This window comes from Phyllostomus hastatus, unplaced genomic scaffold (genome assembly GCF_019186645.2).
Source record: "Phyllostomus hastatus isolate PE091 unplaced genomic scaffold, TTU_PhHast_1.1 phas_scaffold_129, whole genome shotgun sequence".
Classification (NCBI taxonomy): Eukaryota; Metazoa; Chordata; class Mammalia; order Chiroptera; family Phyllostomidae; genus Phyllostomus; species Phyllostomus hastatus.
The window spans coordinates 4,849,142-4,869,859 of record NW_025334009.1 but is presented as its reverse complement, the minus strand read 5'-3'; the positions used below and the strand labels follow the sequence as shown (position 1 = coordinate 4,869,859).

The 20,718-nt window shown below is 50.1% G+C and overlaps 2 protein-coding genes and 1 pseudogene across 5 annotated transcripts in view; 1 reads left to right on the top strand and 2 right to left on the bottom strand.

Annotated features, from left to right (window-relative positions):
• The window catches only part of QRICH1 (glutamine rich 1), a 36,173-nt gene extending 26,068 nt beyond the window's left edge, over nucleotides 1–10,105 (bottom strand). The window contains exons 1-2 of one of the 4 annotated variants that reach the window (XM_045857015.1): nucleotides 9,940–10,105; nucleotides 8,465–8,524 (exon numbers count right to left, since the gene is read on the bottom strand). The gene's annotated coding sequence lies outside the window, so the exon portion shown is untranslated. Of the gene's footprint in view, nucleotides 1–8,464; nucleotides 8,525–9,155; nucleotides 9,411–9,433; nucleotides 9,608–9,939 lie in introns of those variants that run through there. The other 3 variants (XM_045857017.1, XM_045857016.1, XM_045857014.1) reach the window with 3 other exon arrangements.
• On the top strand, nucleotides 171–5,773 carry LOC123830723 (annotated as a pseudogene).
• Nucleotides 10,106–11,275: 1,170 nt separating the features above from the next.
• Nucleotides 11,276–17,928, bottom strand: QARS1 (glutaminyl-tRNA synthetase 1). The gene is made up of 24 exons (XM_045857430.1): nucleotides 17,773–17,928; nucleotides 17,469–17,616; nucleotides 17,004–17,113; nucleotides 16,784–16,859; nucleotides 16,498–16,562; nucleotides 15,885–15,938; nucleotides 15,685–15,745; nucleotides 15,277–15,348; nucleotides 15,070–15,155; nucleotides 14,820–14,906; nucleotides 14,340–14,439; nucleotides 14,145–14,223; nucleotides 13,955–14,063; nucleotides 13,722–13,852; nucleotides 13,543–13,635; nucleotides 13,301–13,438; nucleotides 13,130–13,217; nucleotides 12,897–13,040; nucleotides 12,699–12,803; nucleotides 12,439–12,531; nucleotides 12,186–12,313; nucleotides 12,027–12,093; nucleotides 11,827–11,952; nucleotides 11,276–11,413 (listed from the first exon to the last, which is right to left on the bottom strand). Exons 1-24 carry the CDS (start codon nucleotides 17,887–17,889, stop codon nucleotides 11,363–11,365), a joined length of 2,328 nt encoding a protein of 775 aa, XP_045713386.1. The 5' UTR covers nucleotides 17,890–17,928; the 3' UTR covers nucleotides 11,276–11,362.
• Nucleotides 17,929–20,718: the final 2,790 nt, after the last annotated feature.

Genomic DNA, 20,718 nt, shown 5'->3' with positions numbered 1-20,718 from the left:
ACATTCTTTTGTAACAGAGCTTACTGAAGAACATGGATTCTGGAACCAGACTGCCTAGGTTCACATCCTAGCTGGATCTCTCCTTAACTGTAATCCTGGACAAGTCAGATAACCTTAGTTTTCTTATGTATCAAATGGGGATAAAATACTATTTACTTCACAAAGTTGACATGAGGATTAAATGTATGTAAACCTTATTATTATTTTTAACATCATTAAAATAAGTTGGGGAGGGAGTTGAATGTATTAAAAACTAGGTCACTACTAAAATTCAGAAATCAATTCTGTAAGTTTTCCATTGGAGTATTTACCTCGAGAACCAATCTGCAGGGGTGGGTAGACATTCCCAATCACCTGGCACCTGGAGGACAACAATGCAATGTATCTACGGGTGGCTGAGCGCTCTGCTGCTTTCACACCCTTCTCTCTCGATCAGCACCACCTCCCGAACAAAAGCAGCAGCAGGATGTGAGACCAACACAGGGAACCTTTCTGCCAAATGGACTCTCAGTCAATCTCAAATGTCTGGACAAGTGATTTCTTTCCTTGAGCCATTATCAGTCTCTCTTTCACAGCCTACACGTTTTGCTTTATCTTACAGATATAAGGTGTTTATCTATCTCATCTCTTCCAACTGGCAGACAAGACTGTGCCCTGGTCCTCTCTGAATGGCTGACACACGATAGGTGCTTCATTGCATTTGGAATTCAACGTGGAAGAAGGAGGATGAGTCTTTGCCCCTGTAACATCTATAACTTACAACCATAAATGATAATGCGTTTCTCTAGTAAATGGTTAGTATAAACCTTGGGAAAAGAAAAAAAACCCACAGCAAGAATAAGACCAAAGAAAAAAACGTTACTGCAACTAATTTACTGACACTGGCAACATTCCTGTGGAGTGCTGTGTAAGTATAGCATACAAATTATATATGGGTGCTTTCAAACAGAACAGACCCAGCAATAAATCTTGTATAATGATGTACATAATGTATCATAAATGTATTTCTCCACAAATAAAAAACAATGCATATCTTACCGGGTCTAAAATCCAAATTCCTAGGAAACCCCAAGCATAGCAGAGAGTACAACAAAGGGCAAGTACAGGTCAAGAGAGTATAAGGTGGAGCTGCTGCTGCTGGCCTCTTGTCTGAAATTTAACTCTTGTTCGTCCCCTTCTCACCTCTTCTGACCACCTATCTGCCTTGCCCAGCTCTTCCTTCGCTGTTTCAGGGCCTTCGAGTTACCTTCTCCCAGCAGAAAACGAGGAGGTCTGCGATGAGACCTCAACATTAAGCTATCAACGATGCCCATGGCACATTGCGAGGAAGAAGAGCATTGAGGCCAAGCACTCCACCCTTCCGTTACATATTCAGAGCAGGCCACTCCAGTGCGGGTGACCCACAAACTCGGCACATGGGCACACGTCAAAGCTTCCCTTTGATAAGAACATCACGACTGGAATTTCCTTCTTAAGAACGCACCTCTCATGATACAGACTCAAGAGCAGTGTGAAGTTCACAACACGTGATCCTAATACCTAATTACGTGTACCTTCCTGCTCAAAAGGAGAGATTACATGAACAGCAATTAGCGACTGGTTCTCTACCATGCTTATACTTACTCCATTTTCTTTTTACCTCCATTATAGAAGAACAGCAGAGGTCAGATGTAAATTTTGGGAAATTTACATTTCCCAAAATTATTTTCTTCAACAATTTGTTGCAATCTTGTAAAATACTGAGAGACTGTCTATATTTTGAAGACTGCCTGTGCTGGAATCACAGCTACTGGGTCAAAGCAATTTTTTCAAAGAAAAAAAATATAGAGTCATGCAGCAAAAACTTGTCTCAAATCTGAGAGAAGATAAATAAGACAAACACAAAGAAGCATTCCAAATTAAGTTTATAAAACCAGGAAACCTTCATATAAATATTGCTTGGCAAAGGGCAGTCCCTAGAATTTTCCTAGTGACCTTATTTCCTTTCACTTTTCCAAGTTTCAGTAATTCCAGAGGCTTAAGCCTCATCTGAAGTCTCATATTAAGTATAGAGAAGTGGTGACCAACTTTTCTTCTAGAAACAAGCTTTCTTTAGTTTTCAGTCTAGAATTCCACTTTGGTTTCCCGTTTTTGGTTTGTTTGGCTTTTTGGTGTTTTTTTTTGAGGGGGCAAGAAGGAATAAAACTAATACATCCATTTTCTAAATAGAATTGTTCAAATACGATAGGAAGGTATAAAATGAAAAGTACAAACAACCAGGAAAGTTTTGACCTCTGGGCCTTGGTCTACAGATTTTAAGTGAACACTCACCTGCCCTCTGGGAACAGCGAGTTTAGGGCATGAACTCTCTTTCTTCTCACCAGCCTCTGCTGGCCACATTTTTGTTTTTGTCATGATCGCTTTCACGGCTTGGAGCCTCTATTTGTGGACTTTTTAATCTCAGAGTGTCTCCAGACTTCCCACTATACAACACAAGGAAATTAAAGTTCCATGCCCTCTATTCTTGACATTTAGCTGAGTGCATGTAAGTTCTGTTTAATCTTCTAGTTTTAGAACACAACATTTCATACCAAACTCAGAACATTTTCCTAAATCAAGGTTCTGAAGATGATAAAAAACCATTCTGCTCCAAACAAATCCTACCTGTCAGTATTTCTAGAATGCAACCTTCAACAGTGTCACTACAGGAAACTTTAGTCTTAATATAAATTTATTCCCTGAGCAGAAGGGATAGGTAGTCATCTCTCAAAACGAATGTAAAAAGGTATCTGCTATAAAGTCTCAAAGTTCTTTCTTCAAGCTTTCATCAAAAAAGGGAAAAGACCAATAGCTTGAAGTAGAAAAAATTCTATAAAACTTAGAAGATGTTGATAAATTTTTATACACAGATGTTCATTATATTCTTCTTTATTCTTGTTAAAATATTTGGAATGTGTTCAATGATAAAAACACCTCCTGATTGAGCGCGGACTGTGAACCAAAGCATCACAGGTTCGATTCCCAGTCAGGGCACATGCCTGGGTTGTAGGCCACGTCCCCAGTGGGGGCCATGTGAGAGGCAACCACACACTGTTGTTTCTCTCCCTCTCTTTCTCCCTCCCTTCCCCTCTCTAAAAATAAATAAATAAAATCTTAAAAAAAAAAAAAGACTGAAAAAAGAAAAAACAACCCCCAAAAACAAAAACACCTCTTGGTTAGTAGCTAGCCATGTGTTTTGAGTAGTTTAGACTCCAGTGTAAAACCCTCCGCAGTGCTCCAAGCGCAGAGACTACCACTGGTGGGGCTTCAGGCAGGAGCCATCGTTTCCAAAGGCGGTTTTTCTTTCACTACGCGCCCCGGAGGTTCTTTACTGACTCTGTGAAGTCCATACAATCATTTGAGAAACACAGAATCAGAGCAAGCTAAAATATATTAACGAATACTGTATTCCAATGAAATCGTTACAAAAAATGAAAAAGAACAATTTCAAAGAACAATCCAATCTGTCCATTTACACAGACTAGAACACACACACGGCTTCCTTTCTCGTCCTTTCAACCTGCTCACTTGCAGTATCCACCCAGCTGACACGTCCCAGTAACGAAAGTATACCCAGTCAGCATCTGACCTCACACAAAAGTGCTGCTTAGGAAAACAAAGGAAAAACAAAAAGCGACAGAAATATATTGAAAGACTTTACACTAAACCAGTAAGTAAAAAATAAATAAATAAATAAATAAATAAATAAAAAACAAATTCTCAACAGCAGTGATGGTTTCTTCCTTTGCTTTTATGTTCGGAAAAAGTCTTCCCTCCCATAATATCAGGTCATTTTCCATAAACAATTTTTTTTAAAGATTTTTATTTATTTTTAGAGAGAAGGGACGGGAGGGAGAAAGAGAGGGAGAGAAACATCAATGTATGATTGCCTCTCACATAGCCCCCACTGGGGACCTGGCCCACAACCCACGCATGTGCCCTGACTGGGAATTGAACTGGCAACCCTTTGGTTCGCAGCCCGAGTTCAATCCACTGAGCCACTCCAGCTGGGCAATTTTTTAAATTTACAGTGTGACTTTTAACATAATGCTTTGATCCATTTAGCATTTTGCATATTGTAAGGTAAATTTCTAATTTTTTCCCCAAAGCCAAACAACTTGTTGCTTTATCATTTATTGAACTACTGAAATAACTTTGCCACTGACTCAAAATGCCACTGTCATTACACATTAAATTCATATAAAGATGTTCTGCTCTATACTTAAAAAGCTTAAAGTGGCTCTTAAGCTTTTACTATGTGATCCCCTAGATCTTTCTATAACACAGTAGTAAGTTTTTTTAAAAAGGATGTTAGTACCTGGAAGATTCTTGCTGCCCCACCCAACACAAAGTCGGTTTAAAATATGTATGTATATTTTTTATTTATGTAAATATACTTCACTCTTTGCATGAGAAGGGAACAAACACAATTGTATTTGTATATTCCAGTACCATTTAATTATATACATAAGAAAAAAAGCTGGGAAAAAAATGCATCTAAATGCTAATAGTAGTTTTGCCTGGATGGTGGAATCATAGAGGACTTAAATTTCTTCTTGTTTAACACACTCCTATATTTTCCAAATTTGTATTAAACAAAAATTAAAAAGTAAATTTTTTTGTACAATGGTTATATCGCACTAACAGTAACAGACAAACAATTCTGGTTGATCACAGCATGATTTTCCCTCAAAAATCTCAAACTCAAAGACAGCACCATCAAGTACCAGAAGCCTGCATAGTAACAAAAACTGTTAAGTTCTTCAAGGTGCTGTTTTTAAGACACACAAGGCTGAGCCTTTTAACAGAAAAAGAGAAATGGATAAACTCAATGAATCAACTCTCGATAACCCCAAGAGAAACAAGATTCTTTTTTTTTTTTTACTTTAAAGATTGTATTTATTTTTAGAGAGAAGGAAAGGGAGGGAAAAAGAGAGAAACAGATAAACATCGACGTGTAAGAGGAACACCTGGCCTGCAACCCAGGCCACTGCCCTGACCAGGAATTGAACTAGTGACCCTTCGTTTCACAGGCCGGCACTCAATCCACTGAGCCACACCAGCCAGGGAAAGAAACAAGATTCTTAACCAGCTCCAAGTCAAAGACTTGGTGAGGAGCAGTAAATATTAAATAAAGTACTTAAAAAAAACAAAGCTGGAGGAGCAGTAAATATTAAATAAAGTACTTAAAAAAAAACCAAAGCTGGAGGGATTGAGTACTCCCAATAAAGAGATGAGGAAAACACTCTAGGGCTAGATGGAGTGCTAGAGGTCTGTGAACAAGCATAGGTTTCTGAACACTTCCAGAACAGCTACTTTGCAAAACAATAAACAGACAGCTTTTCTCACTCCTGGGCTGTCTCCACAAATGCTCTCGGTTAGGGGCCATCCTACACCTAAGGCAGGAAGATGGTGGCTGCAAAGAAGAAAAAAAGACACTGGAATAGATCTACTCTAGGCCCCAGCTTGTTATGAAAAGTGGAAATTACGTGCTGGGGTACAAAAAGACTGTGAACATGATCAGACAAGGCAAAGTGAAACTGGTCATCCTTGCCAACAACGGTCCAGCGTTGAGAAAATCTGAAATAGAACTACGCCATGTTGGCCAAGACTGGTGTACATCAACACAGTGGCAAATATATTGAATTGGGCACAGCGCATGGAAAATACTACAGAGTATGCACACTGGCTATCGCTGATCCAAAGTGATTATGGTATCTTTAGAAGCATACCAGAACAGACTGGTGAAAATTAAATCATGCAGAATTTTTCTTTAATAAAACTGGCCAAAGCTTGGTTTAAAAACTGCACAAAACAAAAAATAAAAAACCACCAGTAAACAGACAAACCAGTCCCCCATCAACAGACCCAAGAAATCTGCTCTTTTATGCATACTTTGATTGCTAGTATTCCCCCTGTCCGCCCTCTGTTAGAGCTTAGCATAATGTCTGGCATAGCAGGCCCTCAAATACCAACATTATCATTATTTTATTACTTTATCAGGAGAACACAAGATAGTATCACGAACAAAGGTTACTCCAGAGCAGCAATCTATTACATTTCTATTGGTCTGTTTGCTAATTCCTTTTTCTATTTAGATACTAAGGGAAGACCTAAGTACTCAGAGGAACCATCCTTTCTTGGGTCCCCTCAAATCTGATACCTCTTCCAGACTCCCCCGCAGCTCTGCAGAGTGGCTCTTGAATACGTGATGGGCCAGAAGATAATGGGAATTGCCTCAAAGCCCTGCCTCTTCCTATTTCCCCAACAGTCACTTTAGCAATGACTCCTCATAGCTTAGGAAGTCTAGTTTGAAGAACACATTCACTCGGAAAAAAATCAATTTCCATTTCAAGAGGTTACAGTCACATTTGTCCTAATTAACATTAGGAGTCATTTCAAGGAAGCAAATTGGGAGACACATTTCTGTTCTTAAAGATATCAACCTACTACAGGGTTTGTGATAGAAATTATCCCATTGGACTATTCATTTGCCCCATGCCTATACTAGAGAAGGTCCTGATTTAGGGGCATCTTCACTATGGTTTCATTTTTGGACAACACACTTTCAAGTAGGAACTTCAATTACAGTCCTACCAAAGATTGATGGGCTGCAAATTGGCACAACCATTTGCTATATCTAGTAAAGTTTAAAAGATCCACTCCATATGACCCAGGAATTCTATCCCTTGGTGTACAGGACACACATACATACAAAAGTACTTGCACTAGAATAATAGCATTGTTATTAATAAAAGCCCTAAACTGGAAGGAATCTAAATGTCTATCAATAGTAGAATGGGCCCTGGCTGGTGTGGCTCAGTGGATTGAGCGCCCACCTGCAAACCAACGGGTCACTGGTTAGATTCCCAGTCAGGGCACATGCCTGGGCTGCCGGGCAGGTCCCCAGCTTGGGGTGCATGAGAGGCAACCACACAGTGATGTTTCTCTCCCTCTCTTTCTCTGAAAATAAATAAAGTCTTTAAAAAAATAGTAGAATGGATAAATAATGAACTACACTTGCACACAATGTGGAAAAACTTCAAGAACACAATGCTAAGACACAAAATACAGTTATGATTCCATTTACACAAAATTCAAAAGCAAACAAAACCACATTGCTGAGAAATACAAGGTGGTAAAGGTAAAAAGAAAAACAGAGAACACGATCACCATAGAAGTCAGAAAAGTAATTGCCTCTGGGATGTGAGAAGCTGTGATCAGAAAGGCACCCGAGAAAGGTTCAGTTCAGGGGTGCTGGCACTGTTTTCCATCTTAAAGAGGTGGTAGTTAGATAGTGGTTCACTTTATAGTTTTTCACTAAATTGTATACAGATCATCCAAATTTGTATAGATAGGTATTTCACAAATTCTTAGGGAAAAAAAGAGCTTTCTGACACAACTACCGCCCACCACCCTCTACCTACAGTTGTGACCAAAAGTGAGACCAAAGGACACTTCTTTTCCCCTTTCAGCAAAGCAAGAGGTTAACCTATCGCATCTTCTTGCAGCCACAATCAGAAATCACCATCCAGTATGACACTTGGGAAAAAATCAAATGAAGTATTTAAGTGAAGGCTGGAGAGGACTTAAAACATCTGAAACAAAACGTGGGGCAACTGAACACAAAGTAAGAGAAAAGAACAGGTGTTCATGCACATCTCATTCTGAGGCTGAGTGGTTTTAAAAAATAACAAAGGATGACCATTAAAAAGATAGATAAGCAAGAAGCATGGCATATCAAAGACAACTCACAACTGATTAAATTAAAAGATGGCTTGCAAGCTTGAAGGAAAAAATCCCTGATTCCGAAGCTGTCATATGGAGGGCAGCCACACCCAGAGCCACTGGTTTTGGTTACCCTTTTTGGAGCAATTCAAATGTACAAGAAAATTCAACTACTATTTCATCGTTTGTTTGAAATGGCAACATAAGCTGGAAGGGGGATGTGGAAAAGCAGAGGTTCGTGGAGTGGTAAACAAATTATTCATCAAAGGACTGGAAGCAGGACATCTGATAGGTAAATCTTAGGTAATGAGCTTACAAAAAAAATAACATTATCTACAAACACCAACTTAAAAGGTGCATCTCAAACTTAGTAACTAAAAAACAAAGCTATTTCAGAACAAGCAGGCCTGAGAGACATATTAAAAATTTAAGTGTATCCTACATAACACTGACTGCTTTAGTATGAAACACTTAGGTCTTTAGGAAGCTGATGCCTCATCATGCTAAAAGCCTGAAAGTCGCACTGACTTACATTTTACCAGGGAAATGTAGCAAGCTGTGTCTGGATTCAAAGATGCAGTTCTCCCACATCTTCAATTTTCCAGCACCTAATTTCTGACAGAGAGCACCCCGAATGATTGGTAGGATTTGTAATGTTTCAATATTACCAGGAAAAAACTGCACACATATTTCCAGCATATGAACGATTTTAACTCACCAGTCACCATGTTGCATGTATGTCTGCTGCTTGTCCTGAGTTCTTAAGACTTGTAACATTCTGAAGAAGACAGAACAAAGAAGTTCCTTCCATCCTCAGCCTCTTTTTAAATTTTAACTGTTCTTAAAATAATACAGTACATTAAAAAGAACTACCCCCATCATTAGCTTCTTTTTACTTAAACTTAACATAAACTACAGGATATTCGGTCTTAGAAAAAGAAGTGTGATTTCCCTAAGACAAACCTGAAACTCCCCTGGTACCAGAACATAGCACTACGGTTAAAATTAAAAAGACTGAAAACAATTGAATCTGTATCAAAAGTGAGTCTTGCAGTGATACCCGGTCAGATTTTAAGAATTTCTTCTGATGGGCATTTTTGGAACTACAAAAGAAGGCAAAGTACTGATTTTCAGGTTGTTCAATTTTGTTCTGGGCAACTTTTGGGCTGACCAATAGTGGGCCCTTAGTCTACGCGTACAAGTCCCTCCCATCCACAAAGATGGGCTGAATTTAAGGATTTAATTAAAGTGGAATTTCAGAGTAGGGATCGTTTCACTTTGTCCACACAAGAGGATCCCCTTCCGGAGCGCACAGAGGTGACGTGTATGAATTGCGCTTATGGAAAAATTACTTTCTGATGACACGAAAGCAGGTTACGCTGAAAGAGAGCCTTCCAGAACTACCTTACCTCTGCAGCACAAAGCAGCAGAGCAAGATGAGAAAACTCCAGGGGGCTCGCAGCCCTCAGACCAACAGGACTAGATTTCAGAACCAGGCCCGCACTCTCTCCAAATACCCACACCGCACACAGGGGCCTCCGGTCACCGCATTATTCAAGAACGAGCAATTTCGCCCGCCTCGCAGCGGAGCAGGGCCGCTGGTCAGACCGCAAAACCGGTTGGTTTTTTGCGAGCGGTTGGGGGACGTCACCAAGGCAGGAAGGACCCAACCCGCAACCTTCCTCACACTGCCAGCCTCCTGCCCGCCGCTTCTCCGCGCAGCAGGGGCGCCTTGCGCGCTCTCGCGGAGGCGCCGCCACCCAACAGCAGGGCACGCGTCCCGAAGCCAGGGGTCGAGGGCGCGCGCGCGCGCCCAGAAAGCCGTTCTTGCCCCCAGGCCGCAGTTCCAGGAACGGAGAAATCCAGGCCGGGGACGCGCACGTCGGCGGCCACGCGCACCTGGAGAGCCGCACGGCGCGCGCGCTCCCGTGCGTATAAACAGGCCTGGCCGCGCGCGAGCACCAGTGCGCGTCCGCGCGCCGCGCCCACCCGATCCCCATCCGCCCCTCCCCCACCCAAGGGGCGGGGGCGCGCGAGCCCAGGGACATTCTCCGCTCCGGGGCCGCCCCAAGGTCTCCTGGGCCCAGCAGCAGCAGCAACAGCCCGCCCGCCCCCGCCCGCCGTTGTGTGGGGTGGGCCCGCTGTCTCAGGCCCTCAGCCTTGCCACATCCCTGTCCCCACTGGAGCCCTCACCCGGCGACGTCGCCGCCGTCGCCGCCGCCGCCGTTCTACCCGCCGGCCCCGCTGCACCGCTCGGGGGCCCGGTTCTGCCGTCGCCGCTCCAAGACCGACAGGATTTTCCCCTCACAGCTCCCTGGGCGCCATCTTACATTCAACCCTCATAGCCAATGAGTGCCGAATGCCCCTCTCGCGATAACTCGGGCGTCGGGTCCCGCGAGAGTTGAGGTAACCTCCTGGCCAGACTTAAAGGGAACGCTTCTGCCGAAGCGGTAGGCCTGGCCACAGGCTGCAGTAGCGGCGAGAAGAGGGGTATAGGGCGGAGCACCCCGCCTTCGAACGCCCCCTCGTGCGGGGCGGAGCCAGGGACGGAGATCGGCGTAGCCTTCGTGTCTGGGCAGGCTGGGACTCGAAGCTTGCTCTGTAGCCACCTTCTGACGCCTGCCCGGGCCTCCTTAGGTCGTGCAGCACCGCACGGGGCGGGGCCCAGACTCTACTTTAAGGTGGCCCCCCACGGCTCCTGAAATAGCCCTGGTGCTCCAGCCGCCTCCCACTTGGAACGTCCCAGGATACTCTCCTCTCCGTGTGCTTAGTTTCTGGGACCCTCCTCCCCCACCCATCTCCTGCCTTTCTAATCAGCCTTCCGCAGCCCAGTCCACCTTAAAGCGGGCCTCTGGTAGCCCGGTGTTTGTATACAGGGAAAATGTGGAGGGTTGTTAAAGCTGCAGACACACTCAGGACTCAGCAGTAGCCCACAGTGCCCTAGAGAGCAACCAGCCTCCCATACTCTTAAAAAGGCCTCTGGATCTTTGCTTGTTCCTCCTGCCCTGGCAAACTATCCGTCACCCTTTGGGGTTCCCCTCAGGAGTCACTTCCTGAGAGTAGGCTTCTGAAGCCCAGGCTGAGCCAGGAAAGTCCTGCAACCTCATGGAGGCCTCAAGGAAACCTCTCCTGCACGCTGCCTGGCCATCCTGTCTTCCTCTTCTCCCTGAGCATGGCGCAAAGTAGGCACTCGGTCATTTGCTGAATAACTGGACAGGGCGCTTGGCCTCGCCATCCATCTAGGTACCCAGGCAGACACAAACTTCCCAGAGCCCTCTGGCACAGGGCTCCTAACAGGGGGGCTGCACCCCAGGGCCCACCACCATTCCCGCAGACCAGGTGCAGAGGATATCCATTCAGGCCCAGGCCCCTGCCCTTGCGCACGGATAAGTGCAACGCACAGATAAGCGCAGCGGTGGCTGTGCGCAGTGCATCGCCACCCCCCCGCCCCGCCCCACTCCCACCCTTCCGCACGGCTCTAAGGCCCTCAGGTGCTGGGGGTGCAGATAGGTAACACAGACTCCGGAGGTGGGGGGGTTTCACTGTTCTTTATTGACATGGAGTGTGGGTACCCCTAGCCTCCTGAAAGATGAGGTGAGTCCACGGGGCTCCCGGCTCACACCTTTCCTGGGTCCTCCTTCAGTGTGACGGTCCGGTTGAAGACAAGCTGGAGGGCAGAGAGGGAGGAATGACCACCAAAGCGGGGCCAGAAGGCCCTGGGTGGATCTCACTGTGGACACCCACCCCCTCACCTCATTCATCCCAGAGGAGCCGAGGGTCAGGAGACAGGTTCTCAATAAATTTACTACTCTGGGTGAGCGAATGGATGGCTCTGGGCCTCCATTTTATACAGATTATAACAGCCCCTACGCCTGCCCCCTTCTTTGAGGAGTAGGAAAGGCAGAGTCCACACAAAATGTTGCGCATGGACTTAACCTCTGAGCCTGTTTCCTCATCAGTAGAACGTGAACCCCCGCCTCCAGTGGGGAGGAGTAACTAAGGGAACGTAGGCAAAGCGCTCAGCACAGTGGATGGACGCTGTCATTGCTGTGGAAAAGCCCGGCAGGTAAAGGCAGGCACCTGTCCCTGGTGGCTATCCGGATCCACGGAGAAGTAGCCAAGCCGCTCAAACTGGAACTTGTCGAAGGGCTTTGCCAGAGCCACGGAACAATCCACTAACGCCGCCTCCACCACTTGTAGCGATGCCTGCGGGCAGGGAACTCAGATGGGCGCCCGGTCAGGGAGGCCCCCCACCCTCACCCCGTACCCCATGAGCCTACCGGGTTCAGGTCACTTAAGAATCCACCAGGCACCTCAGCAGGATCCTCAGGGTTCTTGTGGTGGAATCTGCAACCAGAGCGAAGGTCAGATTCCAGAGGGCAGCCCCAGCAGGCAGTGCCCACCTTCCACCTGTCCCCGCCCCTGCTCTGTTCACTCACAGACGCTCATAGAGGCGAATCTCACACGTCAGAGGCTGTGACACCCAGTGAATAAAGGCCTTGGGCTTTTCTCCAGCATCTGCCCTTCTGCAGGTCACCTCCAGGCTTTCCACACGGCCACTAGCGCCCTTTTAAGTCAAGGGGGAGAGGCCTGCCATCAGACTTTGGGGCCACCACCAGGACTGTGTGCGGCCTGCACCCACATCTTCCCCCCAGCAGGCACCGCGGTGGGAAGGCTGCAGCTGGCTCTCACCTTCACGACTCGCTGCAGCTCGATGACATAGCCCGTGTGCCTCAGGCCCACAGGCTGGCCCCTTGCCAGGCGCTTGTAGCCAGGCTCTGGTTCCTAGAGGCAGGAAATAAGGTAGCCACAAAAGGCTGCAAGGGTCAGACAGGCACAAGAGGTTTCTCCCCCACCCCGATGTTGGGAAGGGTTGGTTCATCTGAAGCAGGAAGCAGAATTCTTCAGAACCGGGCTAGGCAGCAAACAGGAACCTCCACCCTCCCATTCACCTCCTTGAAGTCAGTCCTCTCAATGAAGACAATGGATCCAAAGGGAACCTCATGGAAGCCCTTGGTCTCATCAGCTGGAAAGTTGGGCACCTGGATGTCCAAAGACTGCAGCAAGAAATGGGTGCCTGAGTCCCACTAGGCACTAGAGTACCCCAATACCCTGCACCCACACAGACACACACACTGAGGCAGACCTACCTTGGCAGCAGGAAAGTTGGTGATGATGACCTGTAATGGCTCCAGCACAGCCATGGCCCGTGGGGCTGTGTCATTCAGTACATCACGCACGCAGGCTTCTAGCAGATGTGGCTCCATTGTGGTCTGTGCCACTGTCACCCCCACCTAAGAGGAAAGGGCAGCATCAGTCACAGCTACAACCACAGACTGCCATGCCCAGCCCCGACCTGTCCACCCAGCCCAGTGCGCCATACCCGAGCACAGAAGTTGTTGATGGCCTCAGGTGGGAAGCCCCGCCGTCGTAGGGCTGTGAGCGTGAAGAGCCGTGGGTCATCCCAGTCCCTGCGGGCAAGGAGGTTGTGAGACCTTTGGCAGCACGTGCCAGTAATACCACCAACTTTGAAGAGCCAAACAACTACACCTACCGCACGGCACCAGCTGCCACGAGCTGGAGAATCTTCCTCTTAGAGACGACTGCATAATGCAAGTTGAGACGGCCATACTCCCACTGCACAGGGCAATAGACGTCCAGAGCATTGCACAGCCAGAAGTAGGAGGAGCGTCTGCGGTAGGAGGGTACAGTCAGGACCTCAGACCAAGGAGAGACCACAGGAAGGGCTGCTGGAATGCCACTGGCCCTACCACCCCACGGGCCCAGCTCCCTCACCGGGCCTGGAATTCCTTGGTGCAGAGTGAGTGGGTGATGTGCTCGATGGAGTCACAGAGGCAGTGCGTGTAGTCATAAGTGGGGTAGATGCACCTGCAGGGCATAGGCGGTGGGCCCTACCATCCAGCCCCACTCTGTCCTACCCACGGCCCACCAACCCACCTCATGCTCAAACCCACCAGGTGTCCCCTGTGCGGTGGTGCGGTGTGTACTTGACTCGATAGGCCACAGGGTCCATCTTGCCATCCTCCATCACTAGCTTCATCCGCAGCGTGGCCTCGCCCTCCGAAAACTTGCCCTTGCGCATCGCCTGAGGGGAGCAAGGGCTCAGGTTGCCTCTCAGCACGGGGGCTTCTTTCTCGTCCTTGGCCTCCTGGCCTACCCAGCCCCACCTGCCCCTCCGAAACCCCACCTCGAAGAGTAGCAGTGACTCCTCTATGGGACGGTCTCTCCAGGGCGATGGCGGAGCGTTGTGGCCTTTGAGCTCCTCTCCTCGCTGGTGGCACACATAGGCCTGGCCCCTGTGGGGAAGGGGCGTGAGTGCCGAGTATGGCTGTGTCCCAGCCAGCCCGCCTGGCTCCACATCACGGCCCTGGCCTCACCTGCGGATGAGCTCTATCGCCCAGGCATACAGCTGGTCGAAATAGTCAGAGGCATATGTCACCTTGTACGGTGTGTAACCTGAGGCAGAATGAGACACAGTATGAGCAATCAGTCGGGGACACCCCATGACAGGCCACGGCCCAGGGAGAAGCCCACTGACCACCAGCTCGGTCCAGGCCTCGCTCAGCCCATACCCAGCCAGGCCACCATGTCGGAAATGGCGGTGAAGAACTTTGCTTCCTCTTTCTCAGGGTTGGTGTCATCAAAGCGCAGAAAACAGATCCCGTTGTTGGCCTAAGAGAGTCGCAGTGTGTGAGCTCCCCGCGAGCAGCTCACCACCCTGGGGCGGTCTCACACCTCTCCCGTGCCAGAACTGGCAACGTCTCCAAGAGTGTCCCTCATCTTCCTTTCTCCCGATGCCCTACACCGGGCACCTCTTATTCCAATTCTGTATAAGACAGGTTGCGCTGGGCATTCCCTCCAATGTGAACTCACTGCCTCACCTCAGAGCTTTTTCCCGATGAGCCCAGGGGCTTTCTAGGCATCGGACACACACGTGGTTCCCCTGCACGGCCTGTCTGCTCTGGACAGGTGATGGGACAGCAGGGAAGGCTGCCAGTCATGGGAGCAGCAAGTGGCCACCCTGCTTGCCAGACTCCCAGGCACACACTCACCTTGGCGTAGCCAAAGTTGAAGTTGATGGCTTTGGCGTGTCCAATATGCAGGATTCCATTGGGTTCTGGCGGGAACCGGGTACGTACCTGAGATGAGGGAAACGGGAGCAGAGGAATTAGGTCAGAGCTCGGACTACCCTAAAGGAGCAGACGCCGTTTCTCAGGGAGGCCAGGGGACAGCATGCAGGCAGCTCCAGGCCCCCGGGAAAATGCTGACGGCACTAGCTTACCCGCTCATACTCCCACATACCTGTCCCCCAGTGATCTCCATGTGCTGCTTCAGTAGATCCATGGTATGTGGAGTGGTTACATAGCCTGGGGTCTTGTAGTTCTCACCTGCCAGGACCAGAGTGAGCCTGAGGACCAGGCTGCCGGCCAAGGCCCCTCAGCCTTGGAGCCTGGCTGCAAGAGTTGCTGTCAAAATCCAGCCCTCCTCGGTTTTGCCCTGCCTGCTTACCAGGCTTGTGGAACTTCAGCGCCTCCCCTCGGAGCTGTTCCATCAGAGACAGGGTCTGGCCAGCGACCTCACCTGCAGAGAAGAGGCCAAGGGGAGCTTGTCCTCTGGACGCTGCTGCCACATCCAGCGCAGGAAGACGACTGCTGGAACTACCAAGGAGGCCCACAACCCAGACAGAACCTAGCAGGCCCTCTTCCCCCAAGCCCAAAGACTGCATACACAGCCAGACTTCTCGGGCCTCCGCAGGCCAGTTTCCTGGTAAAGTGAACGAAGGAAACACCAGGACTTCCAGTCCCACAACAGAAGGCAGGGTGCTGTGCAAGACATGGCCCGAGGGGACAAGGCCCCATCAGACGGACAGCCCGGAGGTCAGAGAGTTGAATGTGACAGGAGTCTCAAGCCTCTCACCATTCTCCACCACATCCTTGGTCGTCCTCCGGGCTGCTTCTTCCAGCCGAGCCTTTGCCACCTAAGAAAAGCCCAGAAGTTAGGTCAGGGTCTATCTTAGGTAGGGTCTTGGGATCACTGGGGTCAGATACTCCCTTCCCCAGCCTGAAGTCTCATCCCATACCACCTCAGCCCCAGGGACCCAGGAGATACTCAGCTACCTTGGGCTTCTTCTCCAGATCAGCCTCTGTCTTGGGACCCAGAAGGTGCAGGACCTGAGCAGAGACCACCAGAGTTAGGGCTGGGACACGAGTGTTTTCTTTCCAGGATCCTCTAATTGACCCCACTCACCCACCTAAGGACTTCCTGGCCTGTCTACTAGAACCACCTTGAAAAACCTACCTAGCCCACGCCACCTCTGCTCCTCACAGGGTTCTGCTGGCCTCACACGCTCTTTGCTACCTGAGGGTCCATACTAGTCTCAGGTAACAAAAAACTGAACTGTGGGCCCAGCATCAAGATATACAATCTATCTCAGCCACTTTGGGACTCTACGCCAGCATCCTCAATAAAGAGGCTCATCTTCACAGGAGATGAAAGCCACCCCTATTTACAAGGAGAGGAAACTAAGGTTCAGAGTAAAGTGACTCACCCAGAGGCCCAAGGCGTTCACTGGCCACCCAGGGGCTGCCTCCTGCACACTGGGCTCTACTATTCATCGGCAGAGGAAGGGCAGGGTCTCTTCCCACCCCCGACCCCTGTTTACCCCTCAGTGGACTCCAGACCCTGTCCATGGCAGGGTCTTTACCTGCTTCAGCTCAAGGAGGTGCCCACCTGCATATCCACTTCATGTTTGATCATTTTGCCATCTGCCCACTTGAGCACAGCCCGAGCCTCTCCTAGAAACGTGGGCACAAGGAGCTGCAGAAAGGCAAAAAAGGGCACTTCCCACCCTCTTTCCTAAGAGAAGGGCCCCGCTGATCTCAGGAACCAGAGCCTGGGCCCAGCCAGAACACTTTTTACAGTGCTCCTGCTCTTCCCCCACCTTCCTCTCACGGCACCCAGAAGAGAACACGCGCCCAGAGAGAACAGCACTGCCCCCTCCCCAGGCCCTGCTCACCCATCAGCAGGCCCATGTTGAAATGATAACGCTCTACCAAGAGCTGGGGCCGGTGGCGATTTATGGCAACCTCCACCTGCGGAAAGTCAAACCATATGGCTCAGGAAAGTGTCCTTCAGAACTACACCCTCACCCTGGGTATTCCTGGGTGGAGAGGCTGAGCCAGTCCTTCATAGGGTCAGAACTCAGGAAGAAACCCGATGCCTGGGGAAGGACTCACAGCCTCCTCAATTTGCTCTGGAGTCACAGTGATGCCCACGCCACATTCCTGCTCAAAGTCCACAGTGTCAATGGGGTCCAGGGGGTGACTTTTCACATACTCGAGGGCAGCTGAGAAAGGACAGCAATGAGTTTGCGGCATCTAAGCTCCAAGAAGTAAATAGATAGGGCCCTAATGCTACGAAATCCCAATTATAGCCTGGCCTTCTGGAAGTTCAGCTTTGCACCACCTGAGAGCAGTCCAGGGGCCACAGGAGAGAAGCTCGCGTTCCGAGGGAGGCGCTCCCACAGACCTACACAGTTCCCCAAGCGCACGGGAAGCCGCCCTCCCCATCCCGCAGCGTCAGGCCGTACTTAGAAGTGCAGAAGTAGGCATCTAGAGAGACCCTGGGGGTCTTGGCATAAAGGGATCTTGACCTAGGACTGGAACTGGAAGTGGAAGTCGCAGGACAGGCAGGGGTCTCACCGCTCAGCTGGGACTCGGTGTGGATCTTCTTATTGGCTATGTAGCTCACAAGGAAAGAGAGACGCCGGGGATCCCTGAGTCGGGAGGCCAAGCCATATAGCAGGGTCCCGGTAGCCTTGTCGATGGTGGAGCCCAGAGTCTGTTGTGCCTAGGGTCAGAGGGGTCAGGAGAGAAGCCCCGCCGCCAGTGAGAAAGGAATACGGGAGACAAGGTGGGTAGATCAGGATCGGGATCGAGACCGGGACCCGCCCGCAGCTGCAGGGGAGCAAGATCGGCCTCCCGGGCCAAGGGAAAGGGTTCGCACCTGGATCGCCGCGTCGCGCAGCTGAGCGCTCAAAGCGGTGTTCTTGAGCGTCTCGCGCGCCTTGTGCTCGCTCAGGCCTAGGCCGGTAAAGAGCGACAGGGAGTCCACAGTCGCCATCGTAGAGACTGCGGAAACTGAAAGAAAACTTCGGGGCCAATTTGCTCGTTGACGTTAGCCCACTGACCAATAGGAGGGCGAAGCCGCCAGGGAGAGCCAATGACGTCCTTCCTTGGAGAGAGGGGGCGGGACTCTCCGAGGTTGTCGGCGCCATTTAAATAGCAGAGCGTGCAGCCAAGCCGACCTTTCCGGGCGCTTCATTTCCGTCTCCTCGTTGCGTCTCCTGGTCACTTGAAGGGGTAGGAGGCTACCGGACTTCAGGCAGGAGGCAGACGCAGGCACGTTTATTCTCTGGATTTTCTCCTTACGCCCTGGGAACCTTGGGGCCATCCCAGTCTGTTCTCGGGAGCAACTATGAGTCCCTATCACGTTTCTCGAATCGCAGCTTTGGGGTTGTCATGGAAATAATTGAGCAAAATGAAGCCCTGGAAATCCGGTGAAGACTCCAGGGCAGAGACCCTGAGGAATGGCGGATCAAAGGGCCCCATAAGGGGCCCTGCTCACCTGGACACAACTCCTGGCCAGGAGAGAAAGGAGGGACCTCACAGAAGCTCTGTGATTTGTTTAAAATCTCTTGACACACCCTCCCTTGCCAAAGCATGCAAATGTGAAAGCCACAAACAAAAAGACCTTGAAATCATTCTACAGGCATTTGACGGGATACTTTATTGAAGTTGGGGTATGGTGGGAAAGAAGAGAGTATCTCCATGATGATGGCTGTCGTGCTTGGGGGTCCCACCACACTATTTTGTTTGTGGATCTGGAGCTGCTGGTGGGGGATGGTAAGGATATCCCCAAATTTGGAATTAGAACTTGGGTTTTTGGAGGTCTTGGTGTTGCTAATACACCTGGACCTTCAAGGACTGGGAAGGATCCAGGCTACAGTATGTAACCATATTGTGTCCTGCTTTGTGGCCGTATCCCACTAGTGACCAGATTCCATTTCCAGGCCTACATCTGGGTCCCACATGATAACCAAAGGCCAGGTTCTTCCCAGGGCCACACACTGCATTGGTATCCAGGTCCTGTGTCTTAGGGCTTCCCACCTGTCCACGGCCCCACAGCCCCAGCCTGATTCCCTGCCAAGGTTAGGTTGCAGGCATTGAGCAGGGGATGCGTTGTAGTGGTGCCACAAATGGGTACCAAGAAGCAGAGCCACTGCCTCACCAGTCCCATGCTGAGTTCACAGCTGCTGGTGCCTAGCCGACCACAAAGGTGCCTATGATAAGTAGAATGACTGCCACTGTCACTGCCTCCTCTGTACCTGATACCATCCAAGGATTTATTACAGCACCATCTTGAATCCTATAGATCTGGTGATAGCCCCCACAACCCTCCCCTGGCTTCAGGGGAGCTGCCCTGTGGTCCCTGTGGTTCCATGTTATCTGATCAGGTGGTAGCCCTACCAGTGCTACCAAGAATGCCACAAGTGGCAATGACAGGCCAGCCAGTTGTCTGGAGCCCTGACTTGGACAGAGCAGAACCATGAAGGTGTATGGGCACAGCCCAGGGGACTGACTTGCTTGCATGAGCCCTTGTCGCTACTTCCAGGAAAATCAATGAAAAGATAACCGAGGAGAAAAGCCAGGCAGCAGCCAGAAGGCCCAGTTATGGCCTGAAAAGAGGCAGAGTCCACAAGCCAGACCTATGGACAGGTCTCTGCAGTGTAGGCTAACAGTGAACACAGAAGCAGTGGAGGCCACAGTGCTGGTGGCCACAGCAGCCTTCTACTCTACAGATGCCACAGAAGGGCAGTGTGGCAGGCTCGGCAGCAGCAGGGCTGTGGTCAGGCGCACCCAGCGCGTGTAGACCACCGGGGCCCAGACACTTGGGGCTGCACACCGTGTACGGCCAGCACGGCCCTGTCACATCCCGTGCCTAGCAGGCCCTCCAGCGGTAGGACGGCACCAGCCCCTGGCCTGGCAAGTCACCCTTTCTGCAGGGTCTCACACCCAGCTCTCCGGGTCCCTCTCCAAGGCCATCAACCCCACATGGCCTGTGCGTTGTCCCCACAGGAAAAAGCCAACACTGGTCACTGAATGGCTTTCTCCAGGAGCTCCCTCTGCTCAATGCCACCCCTAACTCACCCAAGGCTGAGGGACACTAACTAGCAGGCTTCCCCCCCTCCCCAAGACTACCCCACAGGCTTGGAGGTGGGGATGGATCAACAGGATACCAGGACCCTGTCCCACCTCTGCCTGCCTTACGCTTTCCCCAGCACATCTGAACACCTGCCTCACAAGTATCTTTGCTCCCCAGCTTCTTTTAGCTGGGAACCCCCTCCCTACCCCCAAGAACTGGAGAGAGGAAGGGGACAGCATTAACCATGACAAGGCAAGGAGCCTTCTCGCAAGATTTGCCCTTGCTCTGTGCTGTGTGTGTACAAGGTCACAAGGACTCTGAAGCCAGGCCAAGACTGCAGACCTACCGCAGGTGAACAGACTGGGCCGTCCGCAGGAGCCAGGTGCCAGAAGCCAAGGTCTCAGGGACTTAAGGGAAGAAATGGCCTCCTTCTCTCCCTCCCACAGGAAGTCAGCCAGGATTAGCTTTCATCCTTTCTGCCTGTCCTCCTTTTGGAGCAGTGTCTCCTTCCCCGTAGATTTTCCCTGTTTCCCCTCAAGGGATCCAGATGGCACTCAAACTAGCAAAGACAGACCTGAGAATGGGGAAGGAGGAGGAAGAGCCCTCCTCGGGCCTTCCGTACTCCACGCCCGCCTGACCTGTCTGCCAGCTTCTGGAGCTTCCTGGGGTACTCCTCCACCCCGTGAGTGTTGAGATGCCGACAGTGATGCCAGCCACAGCCACCTCCACACGAGACCCAGGACCAGT